Source organism: Cryptomeria japonica, chromosome 2, assembly GCF_030272615.1.
Source record: "Cryptomeria japonica chromosome 2, Sugi_1.0, whole genome shotgun sequence".
Classification (NCBI taxonomy): domain Eukaryota; kingdom Viridiplantae; phylum Streptophyta; class Pinopsida; order Cupressales; family Cupressaceae; genus Cryptomeria; species Cryptomeria japonica.
In genome coordinates this window covers 543,446,238-543,465,364 of record NC_081406.1, presented here as the reverse complement: position 1 = coordinate 543,465,364, position 19,127 = coordinate 543,446,238, and the positions used below count along the sequence as shown (strand labels likewise).

General features: G+C 35.7%; 1 protein-coding gene across 2 annotated transcripts; it reads left to right on the top strand.

Annotated features, from left to right (window-relative positions):
* Window positions 1-864: 864 nt before the first annotated feature.
* Window positions 865-18,252, top strand: LOC131052333 (uncharacterized). Of its 2 annotated transcripts, none has more exons than XM_057986972.2 (5): window positions 865-1,399; window positions 14,492-15,338; window positions 17,201-17,468; window positions 17,568-17,622; window positions 17,748-18,252. In XM_057986972.2, the coding sequence occupies exons 2-3, from the start codon at window positions 14,529-14,531 to the stop codon at window positions 17,402-17,404; spliced, it is 1,014 nt and encodes a 337-aa protein (XP_057842955.1). In that variant the 5' UTR covers window positions 865-1,399; window positions 14,492-14,528; the 3' UTR covers window positions 17,405-17,468; window positions 17,568-17,622; window positions 17,748-18,252. The 2 variants fall into 2 exon arrangements, with proteins under 2 accessions (XP_057842955.1, XP_057842956.1); XM_057986973.2 differs by having other exon boundaries at window positions 17,554-17,622.
* Window positions 18,253-19,127: the final 875 nt, after the last annotated feature.

Below are 19,127 nucleotides of genomic sequence, written 5' to 3'. Positions count from 1 at the left end.
ATGTGCTTCAATTGTGGGTTGATAATTAGGCTTTGTTGCAAGTTAGTTCCTTGAAAAGTATCTCATCAACATTAACTATCATTATCAACATCGAAACCCATAACATTCCATAAAATTCATAACATTACATTCATTTAACAACATGATATGTATGCCATTCAAAATAGTTAAAGCAACTAATAAAGTTCTAGATATTGTCTTACAAGTATGAGGAATATCATAAAAAGTATAAGCTAAAATAAGAAAATAAGGACAAATATGAGACTTAACATGAGCTTTTATATTAATTCATAAATACTAAGTGTGAAACTTGAGAGAATAACAACCTCTTGTTGATAGTAAAATTATATATTTTTTCCATCATAATATATTGGTTTTCCTCACTATATTCAAGTGACACATTTGAAATGTCAAATGTACCAATAAGTTCTCTTTTAATATATATTCACCATCCCTTTTACAAAACTCATTTTTTTATATTTATTCGTATATTTCTTCATAATATTACAATCCACCACATAAATATAACAACATTAATTTCTAATTGATTTGACTTAATTTATTTTTTATTTACTTTTTCAACTTAATTTTGTTTTGCATTTTTAATCTCAAAAACCTATTAACTCCTGTTTCAAATCAATTAAAATATGCCTTCAACTTATAAATCCCTATTTCAAATTAATTAAAAAATAATTTAACTTATTAACCCCTTTTTACATGCTCGCTTTAAACCATTTCACCACCACATTGATAAAATCATTAATAATAAGAAAAAAAAAATTGTTTTGGAAAAACATATCTTTTAACAAAAATATCTTCGGTGATATTTTTGTAAGAAAATCTTACTTCAATCCTTTCAAATTTGCTCCGTACAAACAGCAGATTCCAGCTCGCAGGTCTTTTTAATTTAATTTTAATATATCGCATTAATTTTGACTAAACCTCAGCCATTCCTTGTTTATTTCCGTCAAACCATTGGACTCTGAAACAGCAAACCCTAAATCGAAACCCTCATGTAATTCTATGTTAGAAGGCACTTCCTGTTATGGAAATTGTTTATATTTATGCCGACGGGCGTTTGTTATTGGGAAGCAGCGGGCTCTCGTACAGTAGGTTTGGAAAATCGGGTTAAAATGCTGCTCAAGCGTTTATCGACCATTGAAGCAATCGTTGCCGAAGAAGTTTTTGAAGGTTGGCACTGTGGATGAGGAAAGTTCGTATTGGTTGATGGCAGGGCAGATACCTTGCTTCTATTCTTTTTCTATGTTCCTGTCTCGCGAACAGTGAAAGGAGCTCCATATAAATTTGTTCATTCCTGGTTACTTTCGCGTTCTAACATAAGTTCGTAAGGAATACAACCGCAGTTTGCGTTAATTCCTACTGTTACTTACCGTAGAAGGTATGAAATTTGAAAGAGATTCAATGTATGACAGTTCAATGCAGGTTGTATTTTTGTTTTGGGCTTAATTTCTTGTTTTGGATGCCTGTAATGTTGAATTGCAATGAAAGTCTATACGGTTGTAGCAGAATATGCATATCTTGAGCAAAGAAGGGCAATGCAATTCTTTTGCCGTTTTTTAAACTCGGTATTTAAATTAGTGATGCTAAATTTGTCGAATGTGGATTTTTTAGATTATATTTTCAGTTTGTAATACAATCACGGTTTTTTACGGAAATAGATGTTTTTTCCATTCATTTTTCAAAATATGCCTGCATGCCTTATGTCGATGGTTTGATTTTTTCGAAGAAAGTTGTCAATGAGTTAAATGCCATTAATTGCCGTTAAAAAGGGGTTTTAAATTTTTTGGGGGTTAGATTTGTGAAATATGGATCTCTGAATCTCTTTAGAATGTTGTAAACCAGTTTAAATATCGATTTTTTGTGGTTAAAAGTGTGCTTCGAATGTCTTAATGCTAAAATTGTGAATTTTGGAGCCCCGAATACAGATGCTATGTGCGTGTAATGATCTTTGTGTTATATCTTGGAAATTACTATTATCAAATTTAAGAACTAAAAATTCAATGCCAAATTTATTAAAATTTCAAAATTGAAATGAGATCTTAGGTCTGTATATGCTTGGAATGCTTGCACAGTTTAATATTTCAGGAAATTTGCTTTTAAATGCTAAAACATTTGTTTTGCATATGCTTCGGGTTCTCAAACATCAACCAGGTCCAAAAACTTTTGATGCCAATTATTGCATTTTGGAATCCTGGATTGAGATTTTAGGTAAATGATATTCTTCTTTGGTTTAAATTTTTTTGGGTACATGTCTAGAAAATAAATTGAAGAGTTGTCACTTATAACATTTAACATTCCATTGTATTAGGCATAGCTGGAAAACTCACACAGACTTGCGTTGGCTCATGAGTCCAAAATGAAATTGTGCCAATCGTCCAAGACTCATTGCTGAGTCTGTTTTGTAAACTTGCTGTTACTCTGCCAAATTTTGTCAAAAAAAGTGCCCTAGTTTACCGACGGGACTCACAATTTTTACAATCAGACTTGGTTGCATGAAAAACATAAACTCATATGCCTAGACAGTTGAAATTTGCAGAGGATAAATACCAATTGCACCAGAAGATCCCAACAAAAGACTACTCTATACATTATAACAAAGGGATTTACAATTGTGAGCATTATGAAATGCCAAAACACAGGGATTTATAATGGACAAATTGCGTCTGTGCCAAATGAATGGGCCAAATACTTATGGAATTTGTACAACTTGCATTGTAAATGAATGGTTAAAAAACATATGACATTTTTGCAAATCACACTTCTAAATGAATGGGTTAAAATTAAGGTTACCAAGAGACGGGGGGGGGGGGTACTTGGAGATGCCAATTTAAAAAAATAAATATATTTTAATAATTTCCAAAAAAATATCATGAGATAGAGCTTTGAAAACAAGAACAGTGGTAAAGTTTAACATTAACTTTAAAGTTTAAATACACAAATGTCAAATGTCATTGTGTCAAAGTCAAAGAGTTCAAATCTCACACTACCTATTCCATATTAGATTATCAATTACGTATTGAAATTCAAAAATATCGATAGTTTGATGCTGATACACATGCCAAAGGATATGAAATGCCTAACTATGAGAAAGTTTGTACCATTCTTCTAAGAATGGAGAAGGTTTGCATTGATGTGTCCCTATAAGATATTTGAGAAGGCTGGAGATACTCAGTGGCTACCATTATTTCCTACAATTTATTTGATGTTGCACAAAGATCTCTTATTACCATTTTCGTGATGTCTTTAAAAGAACAACAATTAGTAAAGCATGGCACTATAAGAAAAGTGAATAATTGTACAGCATTGATGAGTCTCTCTAGAGAGGTGATTGGGCAGATTGATTAGAAGACTATAGTGGCTATCATTATCATTGCTAACAGATAAGTAATAATGATTTTGCAAGCATGATGATAGAGGATAAGCATCTGAGTTTTTTTATAACACCTTATGCCCTAAGTGTTTCGGTGGGAGACATCAATTTCTGGTTGGGAGACTTTGGAGGCGGTGGCCAGAAGAACCCTATGCATCTGGATATTTCTGGGGTGTCTTTGGTAATAGAGACGTATCTTAGGGGGTAGGAGACGTGTCTCCCAGTAACCATGCTTAAAATTTTATGGTGTTCTCACAGTTTGTGAGACCCATGGTTGCCTTTCCTAAAAAATATATTCCTTCTTAAATAAAAAAAAATGTAAAATTAGCCTTTATGTTTTGATTTTTAAATAAAACATATATTAGTATTATAAATTGATAAAAAATATTCTTTTTTAAAGGCAAATTGCTACCAACGGGGTAGCTCCCATTATTGTTTGAGAAAAAAAGTTACATCTAGTTTATTATATTCTTGCCCTCTATTTTGGTTTGTAGGTGTAAATTGATATCAAGCCTGTGACAAGTTCATTCATCCTATCTAACTTTGCATCATTGAAAAGCCCTCGATTAGATATAGCAAAGTCGAGAAAGGGCTGGATATTCTTTGTGTAGAAGCATTGACGATACAGGTCTATGGCTTTTGGCCAGTTTGTTGCTCTTCTTTATCTTCTCATATTCCATTGTGTCGCAGATAAGTTCCCACTTTGTAGATTTGTCTAAACTCTAAAGTAGAGATTGCTATGATAGCTTCCTTGGCATTGTCCTCTCTCAATAGATGTTGGGCTATTATTTTACTGATCATTTTCCTGCTCGTGGTCCTCACCACAGTCAACATGAAGATTTCAATGAGATTCCACCATGGATATAGCCAGCCTCCAATTTCTTGGTGTCAGATGACCATTTTAATGGTCGGCTCTAGTGAGGGGACCCTCTATTTTTAATACTTGCTGGAGTTGAGCAGAAAGGTCTTCTTGTGCACATGAGCACACACAACTCGGAATTGATATATCATCCATCCTTGATTTGCAACATTACCACTGGTTTTTATAGTACCTGATATATTTTGTGTCATCACCACAAGGTTATAGTGAGTGCACGATGTGATCAAGAAATCTTGTAGTTTCCAATGCAATCTTGGTAGCCCTCTTCCGTTCATAACTTCTGGTTCCCACATCCCTATGTGGGTTTGCAATATCTAAATCCGTTCTTGTAATCTTATGGAGCTCTTGCCAGTACCCATACTGATTTGATATTACTGAGTTTTCTCACTTGTCAATGGCTTGATTAGAAAGGTAGTCAACTTTTTGATTGGCCTCCTTGTAGATGTGTTGTATCGTAAAGTCTTCAATGTTGGATAACTGTGTGGATATTATCTATCCACATTACCGTTCTTGAACTCGGTGCCCGTTTTGCCATAACGGCTCTTATTATTGTTGTTGCTGTAGCTAGGTCGGGTCCTTCTAGGGCCGACCTAGCACGATTAGATGGCTAAGTGGCCTGTAGGCCTTAGCCATGATAAAGGGCAACAAATTAATGCTTATGCTGGGCGCTATGATCCGATTCAGGTCTGGCCTTAAATGGGCGAATTAATTATGCAAGATGATGTAACTTGTAATGTATTGGTCTGGCCTCATTTGGGGCGATTCATGTAACTTGTAAATATGATGTAACTTGCAATAGGTCCTGACCTATATGCGTAACTTGTAATTCATAATGTAATTATGATTCTTGGCGCCAAAATATGCAAGGCCGACTGGAGGCCTATTGAGGGCAAAGTCACCTATATATGAAAGGTGATTTGAGACCAAATCACAATCAATTAGCAGCAAACTTCTTCTGATTATAAGCAGTGATCTACTTCTGATTACAAGCAGCGAATTACTCCTGATAGAGATCAGCGAATTATCTCTTGATTAGGCGAATCACCTAGGGTTCCTGAATCTGTCCAAAGGCTGGCAAATTTGTATTCCAAGCTGAGCGAACATCTTTCAGTGCTGCCGAATGAAGTTACAGTGACAGCAATCTGCATTTGAAGGATTGTCAAGGTCATAGCATTTCATATAAGTCTGCCCTAGCATGGAAATGTTGTAATTGTGCTACTGTGTTTGATCTAATATAAACATAGATAATGTTGCTGGGTTTTTCACCTCCAAGAGGGAGGTTTTCCCAGGGTACTACTGTGTTATGTGTGTTGCGTTTATTGTTTTCTGTTCTTTGTTATCAGTCTGATCATAAAATCAACAATTATCACCATTGAATCGCCCACTATGTCAACATGATTATAGTTATCCATATAGGCTTTGATGCCTTTGAGGAGTGCATTGAACTCAACATTGATATTGGTTCCAAAAATATTTATCTTTTATTACATAGAAGTAAAGGCCTTATTAGATATTTAATCATAGAAATATGTTACAGATATTACTTTCAGATCTGGAAACCCATATGACGTGTAATCTTGGAATTATGACAAATCGATAATCAGAAGACTTATGTCTTCTCTAAATGCATCGTCTTGGGACCAAGTCAAAGCTTTGGTTTGTTGAGTTGGACTTTTCCAATTATAATATTAGGGGCCTTAACATAAACTTTTTTATGTAACTATCTCATGCTTTTAAGAATATTGTTATCATTGTCATTATTTTGAGCAGTTGAATCATAAGTTTATTTAAAAATCACAAGTTTTTGGCACTAGAATTTTATGTTTGTGTATAATAACTTTTTAAAATATGACATGTTAATAAAATAATATTAAAATAACTGATAAGAACCAAATTAACATAATAAGAGGGAAGTTAAATACAAAAAATGAGCAAAAAATTCAAATTTGGAGCAAAAACAACCTAAAAGACATTGTTGCCAAAGCAGGGATTAGGGTTTCTATCCCCAAGCAACTATTGGAAAAAAGAAGACTATTGCTTAACTAGATCACTTTCATATTCAAATTCTATGAAACTTGGCCAGGTAGGGCTGCCATTGAAGAAGGGATTAAATCAAATTGGGGCAACAAATTCAAATCCAAGTTCCTCATGAGAGGATTCTTTCTACTCGAATACCCCAATAGCTGGGAAAAGGAGGGGATCTTGAACAGTGATCTATGGACCATGAACGGAGTAGGTTTATCCATGAAAAATTGGACTCTAAATTTCATCTTGCTCACAAGCCAAATCTAGGAGAAGACTGGCACTATTATTGCGTGGATGACAACTCTAGTGAGAGTAATTCAAGGGTTTATGCAAGAATTTGCATTTGAAAGAATCTAATAATGTCCTTCCCAAAATTTGTTCTACTTGAGGTAGATGATGACTTTAAGAAGCAATTTGTTGAAACTGAGAAAGGATAGTCTTCTACCACAATTGCAACTCCAAGAACCATCAAACAAAGAATTGCCTAAAAACAAGTAGGAAATTTGTATGGAGATGGGTTCAAAAGGACAAAGCCCCAAACTTTGGATTATTTTTTGTCCCCACGAACATGAAAAATTTGAATTTGGAAATGGAAAAAAGGGAAATGCCGAAACCATCAACCTAATCTTTGAGGAGCTAGACACTACTCACCATGCTGGAAACAAATAAGAAGGCTTTTGAACACTCCCCATGGATTCAATGGTGAAGTCTAGGGAGAAGGGGTTACCAATTAACTATACTTGGAATTGAGAGAAATTGTCCAAATTTGGAGGAAGAAAATATTTTGGTTCCATTTAACTTTGTAGAATTTCATAGTTGGAATCAATGAAATTCAAAGCTAGTATAAGATTGAAAACCAAACAGGTGAAAAAAATTCAGCAAACGAAGAAACATACTAGGAGATAAAGGCCAACTCACAATCCAATTTGAAGCTTAATATGGTGACTTGAGGGGCAAAATTCTCCTTGCATGCACAATAAGGATCCCAACCTAGAATGTTAGGAGCTTCAACACCATTAACAAGTGATGCTTACGAAAACTAGATGTCACACTCCTACAATAAACAGAATTGAGCACATTGGGAGTTGAAGCACTCATAAAGAAATGGGACAAATGGAAAAGTGTTTTTGCCCAATTAGATGGGGCCTTAGGGGGTTTCAAAGTTCTTTGGTACGCTGATACAATAAATATGACTTAATTGATGTGGGCTCTAATTGGCAGCTATGTTGCATTCGCAACTTGACTTCGAACTTGAATATCAACCTCCTCAACATTTGTGGCCACATGGATCACACATTAAAAAAGGCTTGGGACTTGATTAATATTTTTTTGGAAACCATAGAGGATGTTAAGTTCATTGTGTGGGGATTTTAATGCAATCTCAAGTGCAAGCAACAAGCAAGGAGGTATCATAGGAGCAACTCAATCATAGTAAGACTTTATCTACTTCATCAATCAAAACAATTTGCTTGATGTGATTCCAATAAATGGATCATTTATATGATAAATAGGTTAATGAGCGTCAAGAACATTGTTGAGAGGCTAGCTAGATATTTTCTCTCCTCCAAATGGTGAAGTTGTGATGTAACTACTATTTGCTCAATCATTCCTAGCTCAACTTCAGAGCAATACCCATTAGAGTTGATTATTGAGGAAGACTCACAAACTCTAGATGCCCATTCAAATTCAAAAACTTGTGGTCTAGAGATGACAAGTTTCTAGATTTGATGAAGTGATGGTGAGAAGCTTTACCAAAAATCTTGGGTAGAAGGTTGTAATTTCTTTACGAAACTATAAGCCGTAAAGTCCATCCTGAAGGAGTGAAATATAACAACCTTTAGGAACCTATTTGAGGAAAAAAAAGGATTGAGGTAGAGTCGTAGGAGCTCACTGAAATTGTGATAAGGAATATAATGGACCAAGCTTTATATGTATGAGAGAAGTGTCTCCTCACAAAACATAAGGTATCTAAGAATAAGAGGACATTTTTTGGAGACAAATCTCACAAGTTATAGTTCAAGGATGGGAACAAGAATGCCAATTTCATTCACAATTTGAGAAAAGTGTGGCAATGCATAACTAGATTTCAATCACTAACTCAAGTTTTGAAATATTGTTCAACAATCTAGATCTCATCAAAGTTGGAGTGGCCAAACACCTCAAAATCTCCTTCACTACTAATAGATTATGCACTCAAATACAATGTCAAATGTGAAAAGCATGATTATGAAACTTGATATAAACCAAACAATGACAAGGTTGAGTAGAGATCTCTTATGAAAATTCTAGAAAAGTATGGCTTTTGTTTGAGCTAATGTGAATGGATCTTCAAATGCATGACCTCTCCACGTTTCTCCACTGTCCCAAATTGAGGACTTGTGGGATTTTTTGAGGTCATTAGGGGGCTTAGGTAGGGGGGTCCCTTGTACCCCTACTTGTAAATTATCATGGCAAAACCCTTAGGCCATTACATCACTTCTCAGGTTAATACCAAGTGGAAGTGTATCGTTGTAGTCGATGGGATGGAGGCTTTCATCAACTTGCAAATTATATCATATCATATTTGGAAGCTAACATTCTTGAAGCAACAAATTTAAAACACATCTTATCAACTTATGTTATCGCTTTGAGAAAACAAATAAATGAGGACAAATTTGAGGTTTTCCTTTTTCAACTCTTCATTGGGATTAGAAAATAGAGTAGCATGAACATTGGGTGTCAATATTGGCAAGCTTCTAGGCAATTACGCTAGGACACCTATTTTCACTAGAGCATGTAGATCCTCTCTTTGGAGCCTTTTGGTTGATTCTTTTAAAGATTGACTTGCCACTTGGAGGCACAAGTGGCTATCTTTTGTTGGGAGACTCACTATGAGAAAGGATGTTCTCTCTATGCTACACATCTATGTCCTGTCAATATTGAGAGCTCTAACCTCCATCATCAATAATATAAAAAAAAAATGAAGGATTTATGAGTTGAAGTAGAGTTAAGAATTCCCCTTATTGCTTGGGAGAAACACTATTTGCCATACCCTTATAGAGGTGATGGAATCAAACAAATGGCAATTCGTAATGCTACTCTTCAGGCCAAATTAATTTGGAACATCCATTCAAACCCCAACTCGAAATGGAGCCTCCTCTTACAAATGAAGTAACTTAGCATCATGGAAAAAAAATTCATATTTGAAAACCTTATCGTTCTAGTAGGGTCTCACACATGGAATTTCATGGTGAAATGCAAGCACATCATCACATATCACATCACTTGGGAAGTTAAGGATGCCAAAAAAGAAAGAAATGATCTTAATGATATAAAAGACACATAATAAGGATGTGGGGCACCAAGTTTCGAGATTACATCACCATTGAAGGCACAAATTGTATAAGAGCATGTAAATGGAAAGACTTTGCCGCCATGTTTGCACCCAGGGAGCAAAGTGAACACCTTAAGAACATGGTACAAGATAAGAACATATTTATAAACAATTTAGAAGATGAGATCAATTGGATATGTTCAAATCGTCGAGCTTACTTAGTAAAGTTAGGCTATGCATCTTTGATGACACAACTTGTGCATTTGGATTGGTTGGCCATCAAATGTTGGCACAAGGATTGCCTACCCAAGGTTAGTGTTTTCGCTTGGGCAGCCATCCAAACAAGTTATTCATAGGGGATTGATCGATGAGATTGGATTTTTTAGGCCCTTTAGATGCATTTTATGCTTGTAAGTCAAGGATCCTACAGAACATCTCTTCATCCACTGTCCTATCATGGTCAAATACTCGAAATGGAGTTGTTCCCAACTTCATCATCTAGAGAATCATTTAGACATTCTACTGCAACTTTTTAAAGAATAGCAACTCCCAAAACCCAAGGCAATAATCTTAAGCCTCCTCTATTTCCAAACTCTTTAATGATTATTTGATAGATATGGAGGGAAGGGGATTGGTGTATCTTTTAGGTAAAGGCATTAAACTAAGATACCTTCATTTCCAAACTTGAAGTGGCAATCTTGGAGATTGTCACATACTAAAAGATTGGAAGAACATAAGCCTACCTCTTGTTGATGGGCTTTCTAAGTTGAATCGACCCCTTGGTAACAGCGAACATAAAATGGAAATTGTTGAACAACTCTTCATTACTCTTTGTAATTAATTGTCAGTATGGGATATTTGTTTAAGGTAAAAATAAGGAAATATTAAAAAGGGACATTACAAATGGTATCAAAGCAGTGATCCTGCAAAGCCTGCAAGATAAGCTAACATTCTGGGTGCCTTCCGGTCAAAGATTTAAAGGTCTATGAAAGGAAGAGGACATGGATCCTATACAGGAGTTATTGTACCAAATTGAGGCCCCCATAATTATTGACAAATACCAAAGGTTGTTAGAATTTAGAAGATTTAAAAGCTTGTATTCCCTTTGATGAGTAGCTGGAGGTACTTGGGTGCTAGCATCCCAATGAAAGAGGTCTATATGAATACATAAGAAATAGGGGAGGAGATTAAGGAGCAAGCTCCAAAAGAATCATTAATGACAACAGAAGTGAAGTCAGAATCAGAACCACAGGGAGTTGCTAAACCCAAGAAAGAAGAACTGATACTATGTGTTGGAGACGTATTCATAATTGCTGATAATGCCAAGAAACATACACCTAATTTTCTGGTATGAAAGTCATCGAACCATGTAAGAATGATCTGCAATGCATGGATTCTTTTGTGGAGAATGATTTGTTTAAAATTACGAATTGCAAGATTATCAAGAAAACTCCATGATGAAACACATCGACTACACAGAGGTTGACCAAGAAACATTTGAACTCCCTATGCAACTGAATATCTCAGAGGGTTTCCAATCTCATGATGGTCAATCTGAAAAAGCCTGAGGATTTTGTCTCAAGCAACAAGCTTCTGTATTAGCATTCAAGTTCAGGAAACAGAATGAGGTTTTTGTGTTGAATAATCAATGATGCCTTTCCTCGTCCTAGTGAACTCAAACAATACACAAATTATTGGAACTAATACCACATTCAATGCTAGCTAATTGACAAGCACTTGCCAAGAATTTAGGGAGATAACTGACTGCTTGCGTTCTTATTTAGCTGAAGCTGATTCCTTATTTAATTGACAATAACTAATGGAATAACTCCAGCGTCATTTATTTAATTGACACAACTAAAACTAGTTGATTAAATAAAATAGTAACTAAATCTAACAGTTCACGGTATCTGATCAACCCCAATCCATGTCAAATACTGACAGCTTATTGTTTGTGGGTCAAAAAGGGGATGTTACAAGACCTGATATTGCTTGCCGCATGCAAGATAAGGCTAGGTGATTGAGAATATTACTCCACTCTCAAGTGACATCATCCCTCTGGTGATGGAAGACCTTATATTACCATGTCTATTGGTGATACCTCATGCTTCGCCACACCCTCTACCTCAAGTGACATTATCATTGGAGTATATCTCTATCAAATGCACCTGCCCCTTTCCCAAGTACTTGTGTGTCAAGTTCCAACTATTTTACAGTTAAAGCATAACTGTTTTGTCTGCATCTCATTGCAAGTCATCTCTCTCAGTTGCAAACTCTCTCCTGTTGACCAATGGGTTGAGAGGGTGTAGCCCCCAAATTTTGTGGAAAAGATTTATGCCGTGTCCTATTTTGCTGCAATGGTGCTCTTTTACCACACCTCTAATGGTAAACTTTTGAAAGGATTGATTATGTGTTGTGGTCTACAATGTCAACGGTTCCAATATGAAGGCCCTTTTGATGACTGCCTATAATGAATTTGGGCCAGGGGTCTTAACTAGACCTTTGAGGGGCTCTTTCTTCTTTTGCATGAAAAGTAACACTAGGTGCCTTTTTGATACATAATGTACCATTACTGCTATCCTTTGAAATTCAACCGCATAATCATCCACTAAGCATTGATGGTGTAGCCGTGTGAGATCCTAGAAATGCTATTTAGAGTCTTGCCTTGTAAATCTTCTGTCAATTTCTCACAAAATTCCTCATAGGTATTGATACAGCTGTGCCCTTGAGTTAATAGGCCATGATACTACCATTCTTATACAACCCCTTCTAGGTGAACAATTGCAAATGATTGCTTCTTCATACATTGGGCTCAATGAAAAATGTTTTCAGCTTTTGGATCTTCACTTTAGTTGAAGTGTAGTTGGACCCATTGAATGAGGGGACAGCGAGCTTTCCTAGCTTGCTTTGTAGGTTTTTTGAGGCCTGTTTGGAAAGCTTTTACTTGCATTTTTCGTTTCGGATTTTAGTTTGGAAAGCTTTTATCTGCCTAAAGTTTTGCACTCTTGGCCCCATATTCTACATGCATCCACATATTTTTCTTGCTCTCTGTCCATGTCTTTGTTCTGTGTCCTTACTTCTTTTTGCAAAAATTCTGACCTTGGGTAGACTTGTACCTGTAGCTGATTTTGATTGAGTATTTGGGTTTTTGTCTTGGCATCACTGCCCGGAGGAGTATTATTGTGTTCTTTAAATTGCATATTTTGAATGAGCTCTTGCTGCCCAGCCCAGAGGGACTCCATCCCTGCAGCTGATATGTCATTTCCCTGCCACTGGCTGATGTTGTAACAATCCTGGTGCTTGTTGACACGCAGTGCAAAAGTCTGAAAGTTTTGGGTTTTCCTTGGTGGACAGTTCATTTATTTTTATAATATATATATTGTTTGTTTTCCCACAGGCTGGGAATAATACATCTTTGATACCACTATAATATCCCAATCTAAATACATAGAAGTAAGCCCAAAAAAGATTGTAATAACTAGTCTAAATACAGAGAAAGTAAAACTAGATACATATGCTCAAGAAAATAGAACAAATTGATACTATTCACCGATACTAATCTCTTTGCATAATCCTTGCTTCTGTCTGGTACTGCTGAAGACCTCAGAATGACCTTGCTGTTGCCTTGCACTGCTGAATGCCTTGGAATAACCTTGATGCCAACCTATACTACTGAATGTCTCAGATGGTTTCTGTCCTCATGAGAGCTGATTTGGTAAAGCCTAGGATTTTGTCTTAAGCAACTAGTTGCTGTAGCAGTGTCCAATTTCTGTAAACAGAATTAAGTATTTTTGTTTGTAATAGTCAGTGATGCCGTCTCTCTTCCCAGCGCAACCTATATAATCTTCAATTCAAGAAATCACAAATTGTGGGAATTAATCCCACATTTAATGCTAACTAACAAACAAAACAAACAAATACTCCCCAACTAATCAGGGAGATAACTGATTGCATGAATCCTTATTTAACTGAAGCTGATTCCTTATTTAACTAAAGATAACTAAAGATAACTAATGGAATAACTGCAGCGTCCCTTATTTAACTGATGTGTCTAAAAGTAAAAGACCAACTAAATACTAACTAAATCTAATAGCTGACAGGATCTAGTCAACCTCAATCAATGTCAACTACCAATAGCTCACTGTTTGCTGGTCAAAAAGGGGACTTTACCATATGTAATGTCAAAAATAACATCTCACAGAAAAAATCTGACCTTTAGCCTCCTTGCCTTGTTAAGAACTCTATTTTAATTACTAGCCAAAGAAAAACAAATTTGATCAACTCTGGTCAAATTGTGGGGACACTGTTGCATCACAACTCTTTTTAAAGAGCTTTTCTAGTTCTTAAGTTTTGACCATTTCTTTTTCTTAAGGGCACGCACAACTGAAATACTGCTCTCAATACTTTTTGGAGGGATATCTGAGTTTTTTAATGCTCCGATGTTGAAAGACTTGGAATTGTAAAATGATATATCTATTGGCAAGTATGAAGGCTTTGACTAGCCGCATCTGGTTTGGTGATGTTGTTATTTACATTTTGTGACTGGTTTAATTATTTAAACGTTTTAACAATTTTGAAATTTAGTTTTAGTTTTATTTAATTGGTATTTTTTTTTTTTTAAATCTGTTGAATTTTATTCTCATTATTACCTGCACCCTTAAGCTTAGTTTTTCATTTCAGTCATTCCATGTTAACATTTGGATCCTTTTAATTCCATCTATTTTTATTTTGATGGCTGCTTAAACTTTTCTTTTGAGTTACAAAATTAAATTTTGAAAAGGTTCTCTCTTTGCTGCTTGGCATTCCCTGGAACTTGTGGATGCTATCATTGTATACTATTAACCTGCTTGTATGATTGATATCTTTTGTCTTTTGATTCCAGCACTACTGTTTGTATAGAGGGAATTACCAAGTTGGTTATGGCAGAAACAGCATCAGAGCTGAGGAAGCAGATTTTACTTAAGCACGGTGAACAGAAAGCTTCAACGAGCTATGATGAGGAGAGGTCCATCCCAGTAAAGGAACAGTTGGGAGAAAATTTGCATGATGGACTGAGTTTTGGTCAATTCATGTTGGCAGGATCTGTTGCTGGAATGGTTGAACATATGGCTATGTTTCCAGTTGACACTTTGAAAACACGCATGCAGATGTTGGCAAGTGCAGGTGGCTCTTACCATTCAGGCGTGGGGAAATCCTTTTTGTCAATTGTGAGAAAAGAAGGACCCTTTGGTCTTTACAGAGGTATAGGAGCAATGGGCTTGGGAGCAGGACCGGCTCATGCTGTATATTTTTCAGTATATGAGGTATGCAAAGAAAAGCTCGGAGGCAATAAACCTGGACACCATCCTTTGGCACATGCAGCATCTGGGGTAATTGCCACAACTGCAAGTGATGCAGTCTTAACACCTATGGATGTGGTTAAGCAAAGGTTACAACTCAGGAGCAGTCCATATAGAGGAGTTATGGATTGCATTACCAGAATTTTTAGGGAGGAAGGAATAAGGGCTTTTTATGTTTCGTATAGGACTACAGTAGTCATGAATGCCCCCTTCACTGCCGTGCATTTTGCAACTTATGAGGCAATGAAGAAAGTTTTAAGTGGAATATCACCAGAGAGTGCAAGTGAGGAGAATCTTCTTGTTCACATAATGGCAGGAGGGACAGCTGGAGCTTTAGCAAGTGCTATAACAACACCCTTTGATGTAGTCAAAACTCGGTTGCAGTGTCAGGTCTGTAAGTTTTTTCCTTGTCTGATGAAATGAACATAACTTTGAGTTTTTGTGAGTGAAATTTTTGAATTTAGTAGCTTGGGAAGGGTGCTCTTATTGTGATGTGTGCATGCCAACCCATGAGAACTCAAAGTACTATCATCTGAGATGACATGATAATTATCACATACAAGTCAGTTACTTTTTTAATGTCCTGTGAGCCTTTATCATGGTTGCTTCTGATATTATGTCAGCCTTTTTTGTCAGAAGTCGGCACTGTTTACAAGAAGTTGGATCATATAAACCCTTTATAGGGTGACATTCCTTTATTTGTATTGCCTAGAACTTAGAAGTAACTGGAATTATTTATCAACACCCTCCGACGTAGTTAAGACTTTGCTGCAGTGTCAGTTCCATAAGTTTTTTTCCGTCATATGCACATGAACATAACTTTGTAAGGTTTTAAAAGTTGGGAATTTTGAGAAGTGCACATTTATTCTGCTACAGGCGTATTAACCCATGAGAACTTGAAGTACGTACTATCACCTGAAATGACATAATAAATATCTCCTACAAACACGTTGCCTTTTTTTTTTGTCATGTGAGCCTTTATCATGGTTATTCAATATCAGATTAGCATTGTTTTGTCAGAAATTGGTACTGTTTACTAGAAGTTGGACCATAGAATTCTCTCTGGGGGTTGGCATTCCTTTATTTGTAATATGTATTGCCTAAAAGTAACTACAATTATTTATCAACTCCCTTTGATGTTGTCGAGACTTGGCTGCAATGTCAGGTTCATAAGGTTTTTCTTTCTTTCTTATGCATATGAACATAACCTTTGGAGTAACGTTATAGAGGTTAAAAGTGAAAAGGATGCATTTAGTCTGAAATAGGCACGTGGACCCATGAGAACCCAAAGTACTAACTATCACCTGAGATGACATAATAAATATCACTGGAGTCTTTATAATGGCTGCTTGAATTATAAATTAACCCTTTTTTTGTCAGAAATAGGCACTGTTTACTAGAAGCTGGACCATATCACTCTTTATGGGCTTTTGGCATTCCTTTATTTGTATTGACTAAAAGCAACTATTACATGACTATAATTGACTAGAAGTAACTAAAAAATTAATCATCAACACCCATTGATGTACTTGAGACTCGGCTGCAGTGTCAAGCTGGTAATTTTTTTCGTTGTCTTATGCAAAAGAGCATAACTTTGTGAGTGAGGTTTTAGAAGTTAGGATCTTGAGGAGGGTGCATTTATTCTGATATAGGCACGTCAACTCATGTGAATTCAACCTGAGATATCATTATAAATGTCATCTTCAAATCAGTTGATTTTTTTAATGTTATGCGAGCCTTTATCATGGTTGCTTTAATTTAATATAAGAATATCCTTGTTTGATTAGAAATGGACATTTTTTACTAGAAGTTGGACCAACCATATAACCCTTTATAGGCTTTGGCATTCCTTTATTTGTATTGACTAAAAGTAACTGCAATTATTTTTTCAAAGTTCAGAACATTTCATGCTAGCATTTCTTATTCAGGCTTATTCTTTTCAGCTTAGTTACATATCTTATTTTTGTAGATATTATTGATCCTTAGTTGCAACACTTGGTTTAATGATCTGCATATGGTTTAAAGTTTAAACAAAAGCAATCTGTTGCATTTGATACCAAGTCGGTTGAACTTCATTTGAAATTTCTCACCGACACCTCCTTTTTGATCATAAGTAAGTGTCTGGTAGACAAAAGTTGTTACATGCCTCAGGAAGGTTGCTGTTTGGGCAATTTTTATAATTTTAACATCTTTCATGCACGTAGTACTGAAATTTTCATTGTTATGATTTGAGAGTATTTTGTTTTGTGCAGGGTGTATGTGGAGCAGACAAATTTACGAGTAGTTCAATTGGCAATGTTGTACAGACAATAGTGTCAAAAGAGGGACCTACAGCTTTATTAAGAGGGTTGAAACCTAGGATGTTGTTTCATGCACCTGCAGCAGCCATTTGTTGGTCTACTTATGAAGCGAGCAAAAATTTTTTACATCATTGGAGTGCACATTCATCAAGTTAAGTGTGAGATGTCAAACAGCTCCATTTTTGTGTTTGGCTGGTCCTTACAATATAGTTGTGAAGAGGTATGTCCTAAGTAGCTTAGATTCATTCATTCAGTTCAAGGTGACCTGACAGTTCTTGTAATAAGGGGAAACTCAAGATTTGTAGTTTGTGTTTGACAGATTTGTAACAATAAATGTGGGAAAGAGGTATCCGTTTCCATTCCCTATGAAAGAGGTATCCTTTTCAGATCTCCTTTCTAAATTTATTCAACGATCAACACAATCATGTATCTAGGTTTTATGTATAGCTTTTGACTTAGCTCTAACTAACTTGGGTGTACAAACATGATGAATGCGCAGGTTATGCAATTTCATTTGTTTCCTCCAGTCAAATAGGAGTTTTGGATCAAATTATGTTAGAAAGTTTGTATTGAGACAACTAGACACTTCTCATGATGTCTCAAGTTGTAGGAGATGTGTATGTCACTGACGACAGGTGTACAATCACTTCTCACTGTGGCCAAGTACTAGAAGTCTGTAAGATGCTGCAAGGAGATGTAAAATTATTTTCCCAAGCGAGACCAACTTGAGTGTTATGTACCCATCCTTTGCCAAAAACTCCTGCTAAAGGTAAGATTGAATATTACATACAAATGTTTCTAAATTTGTGCTATTTGTTAAAGGGCACTTGCATAATTTGAGCCACCTGTGGCAAAACAATGTCCTTGACCACATCTGCCTCTGGCAGACCCATGGCAGTCAATTTTGAATTTGTTGCTTTATTGCCAGACAAGCATCATATTTGGTTGGAAGAGAAGGTTATCAAAATTATTAATAACTATTGCAGTTATACTTTTTCAAATAAGTTATTTATCGTATGTAGGGACATTTTTTCTCCTTGTAAAGATGCAAAGAAAATTGTCAGGTGAGTCATCAACATGGATGGGAATGTAGTATATTTTAAATTTGTGTGAACTTAATTGAAGAATCTCGCAATGTTATGAATTTATGTGGGAACAGTTTCATTTAGAAATTCCCAATGTTGACAAGAAAATATAGCTCAAGAGATGCCTCTTATGTGAAGTAAACAGTTGAACTTCATTAGAGAGCTATTTGTCGGTTCACATTGGGGTATAAGTAGAGTGCTTGGTACAAGAAATTGCCTTTTTTCAATCTCATAGTTTGCTGGAGTTGTGATTATTGATTGAAATTAAGATTTTTGTAGGGGATGGCTATTTAGAAACTCTCAAATAATAAATTATTTCTGAGGGGGTTGACCCTCCTTCAAAGTTTTGCATGCATACATTGGAAACAGATTTATATGATTCCATTGCTTAAATGATTAGCTCAAATTTTGAAAAGGAAATAAAAAATTATATTAGGGAACTCAATCACGAAAGTAAGGTTTGGTGTTAAGGAGATAGAAAAGGTGCACAATTCCTTGTGATTAGGTTCATAAAAGATAGGAAACATAGAACAGATGTCCATCTATAGTATAAAGCATAAAAGCTCTCCATATCTGAGAAGAGCAAGTATAGGGGTGGGTGTTGGGTGATTTGTTTTTTGAAGATGGAAAATTTTGCTAATTAAGTATGTCACTTTAAGGACATGGCGCTCATGCTATTTTAGAAAAAAGTGGTGGTGTGATATGTTGAGCGTTTATTATGTGATGGAAGTAAATGAAGATAACAGCTAGCGATTGTTATGCTCATCTGATAAAATTTAGCCAAAGCTAAGTAT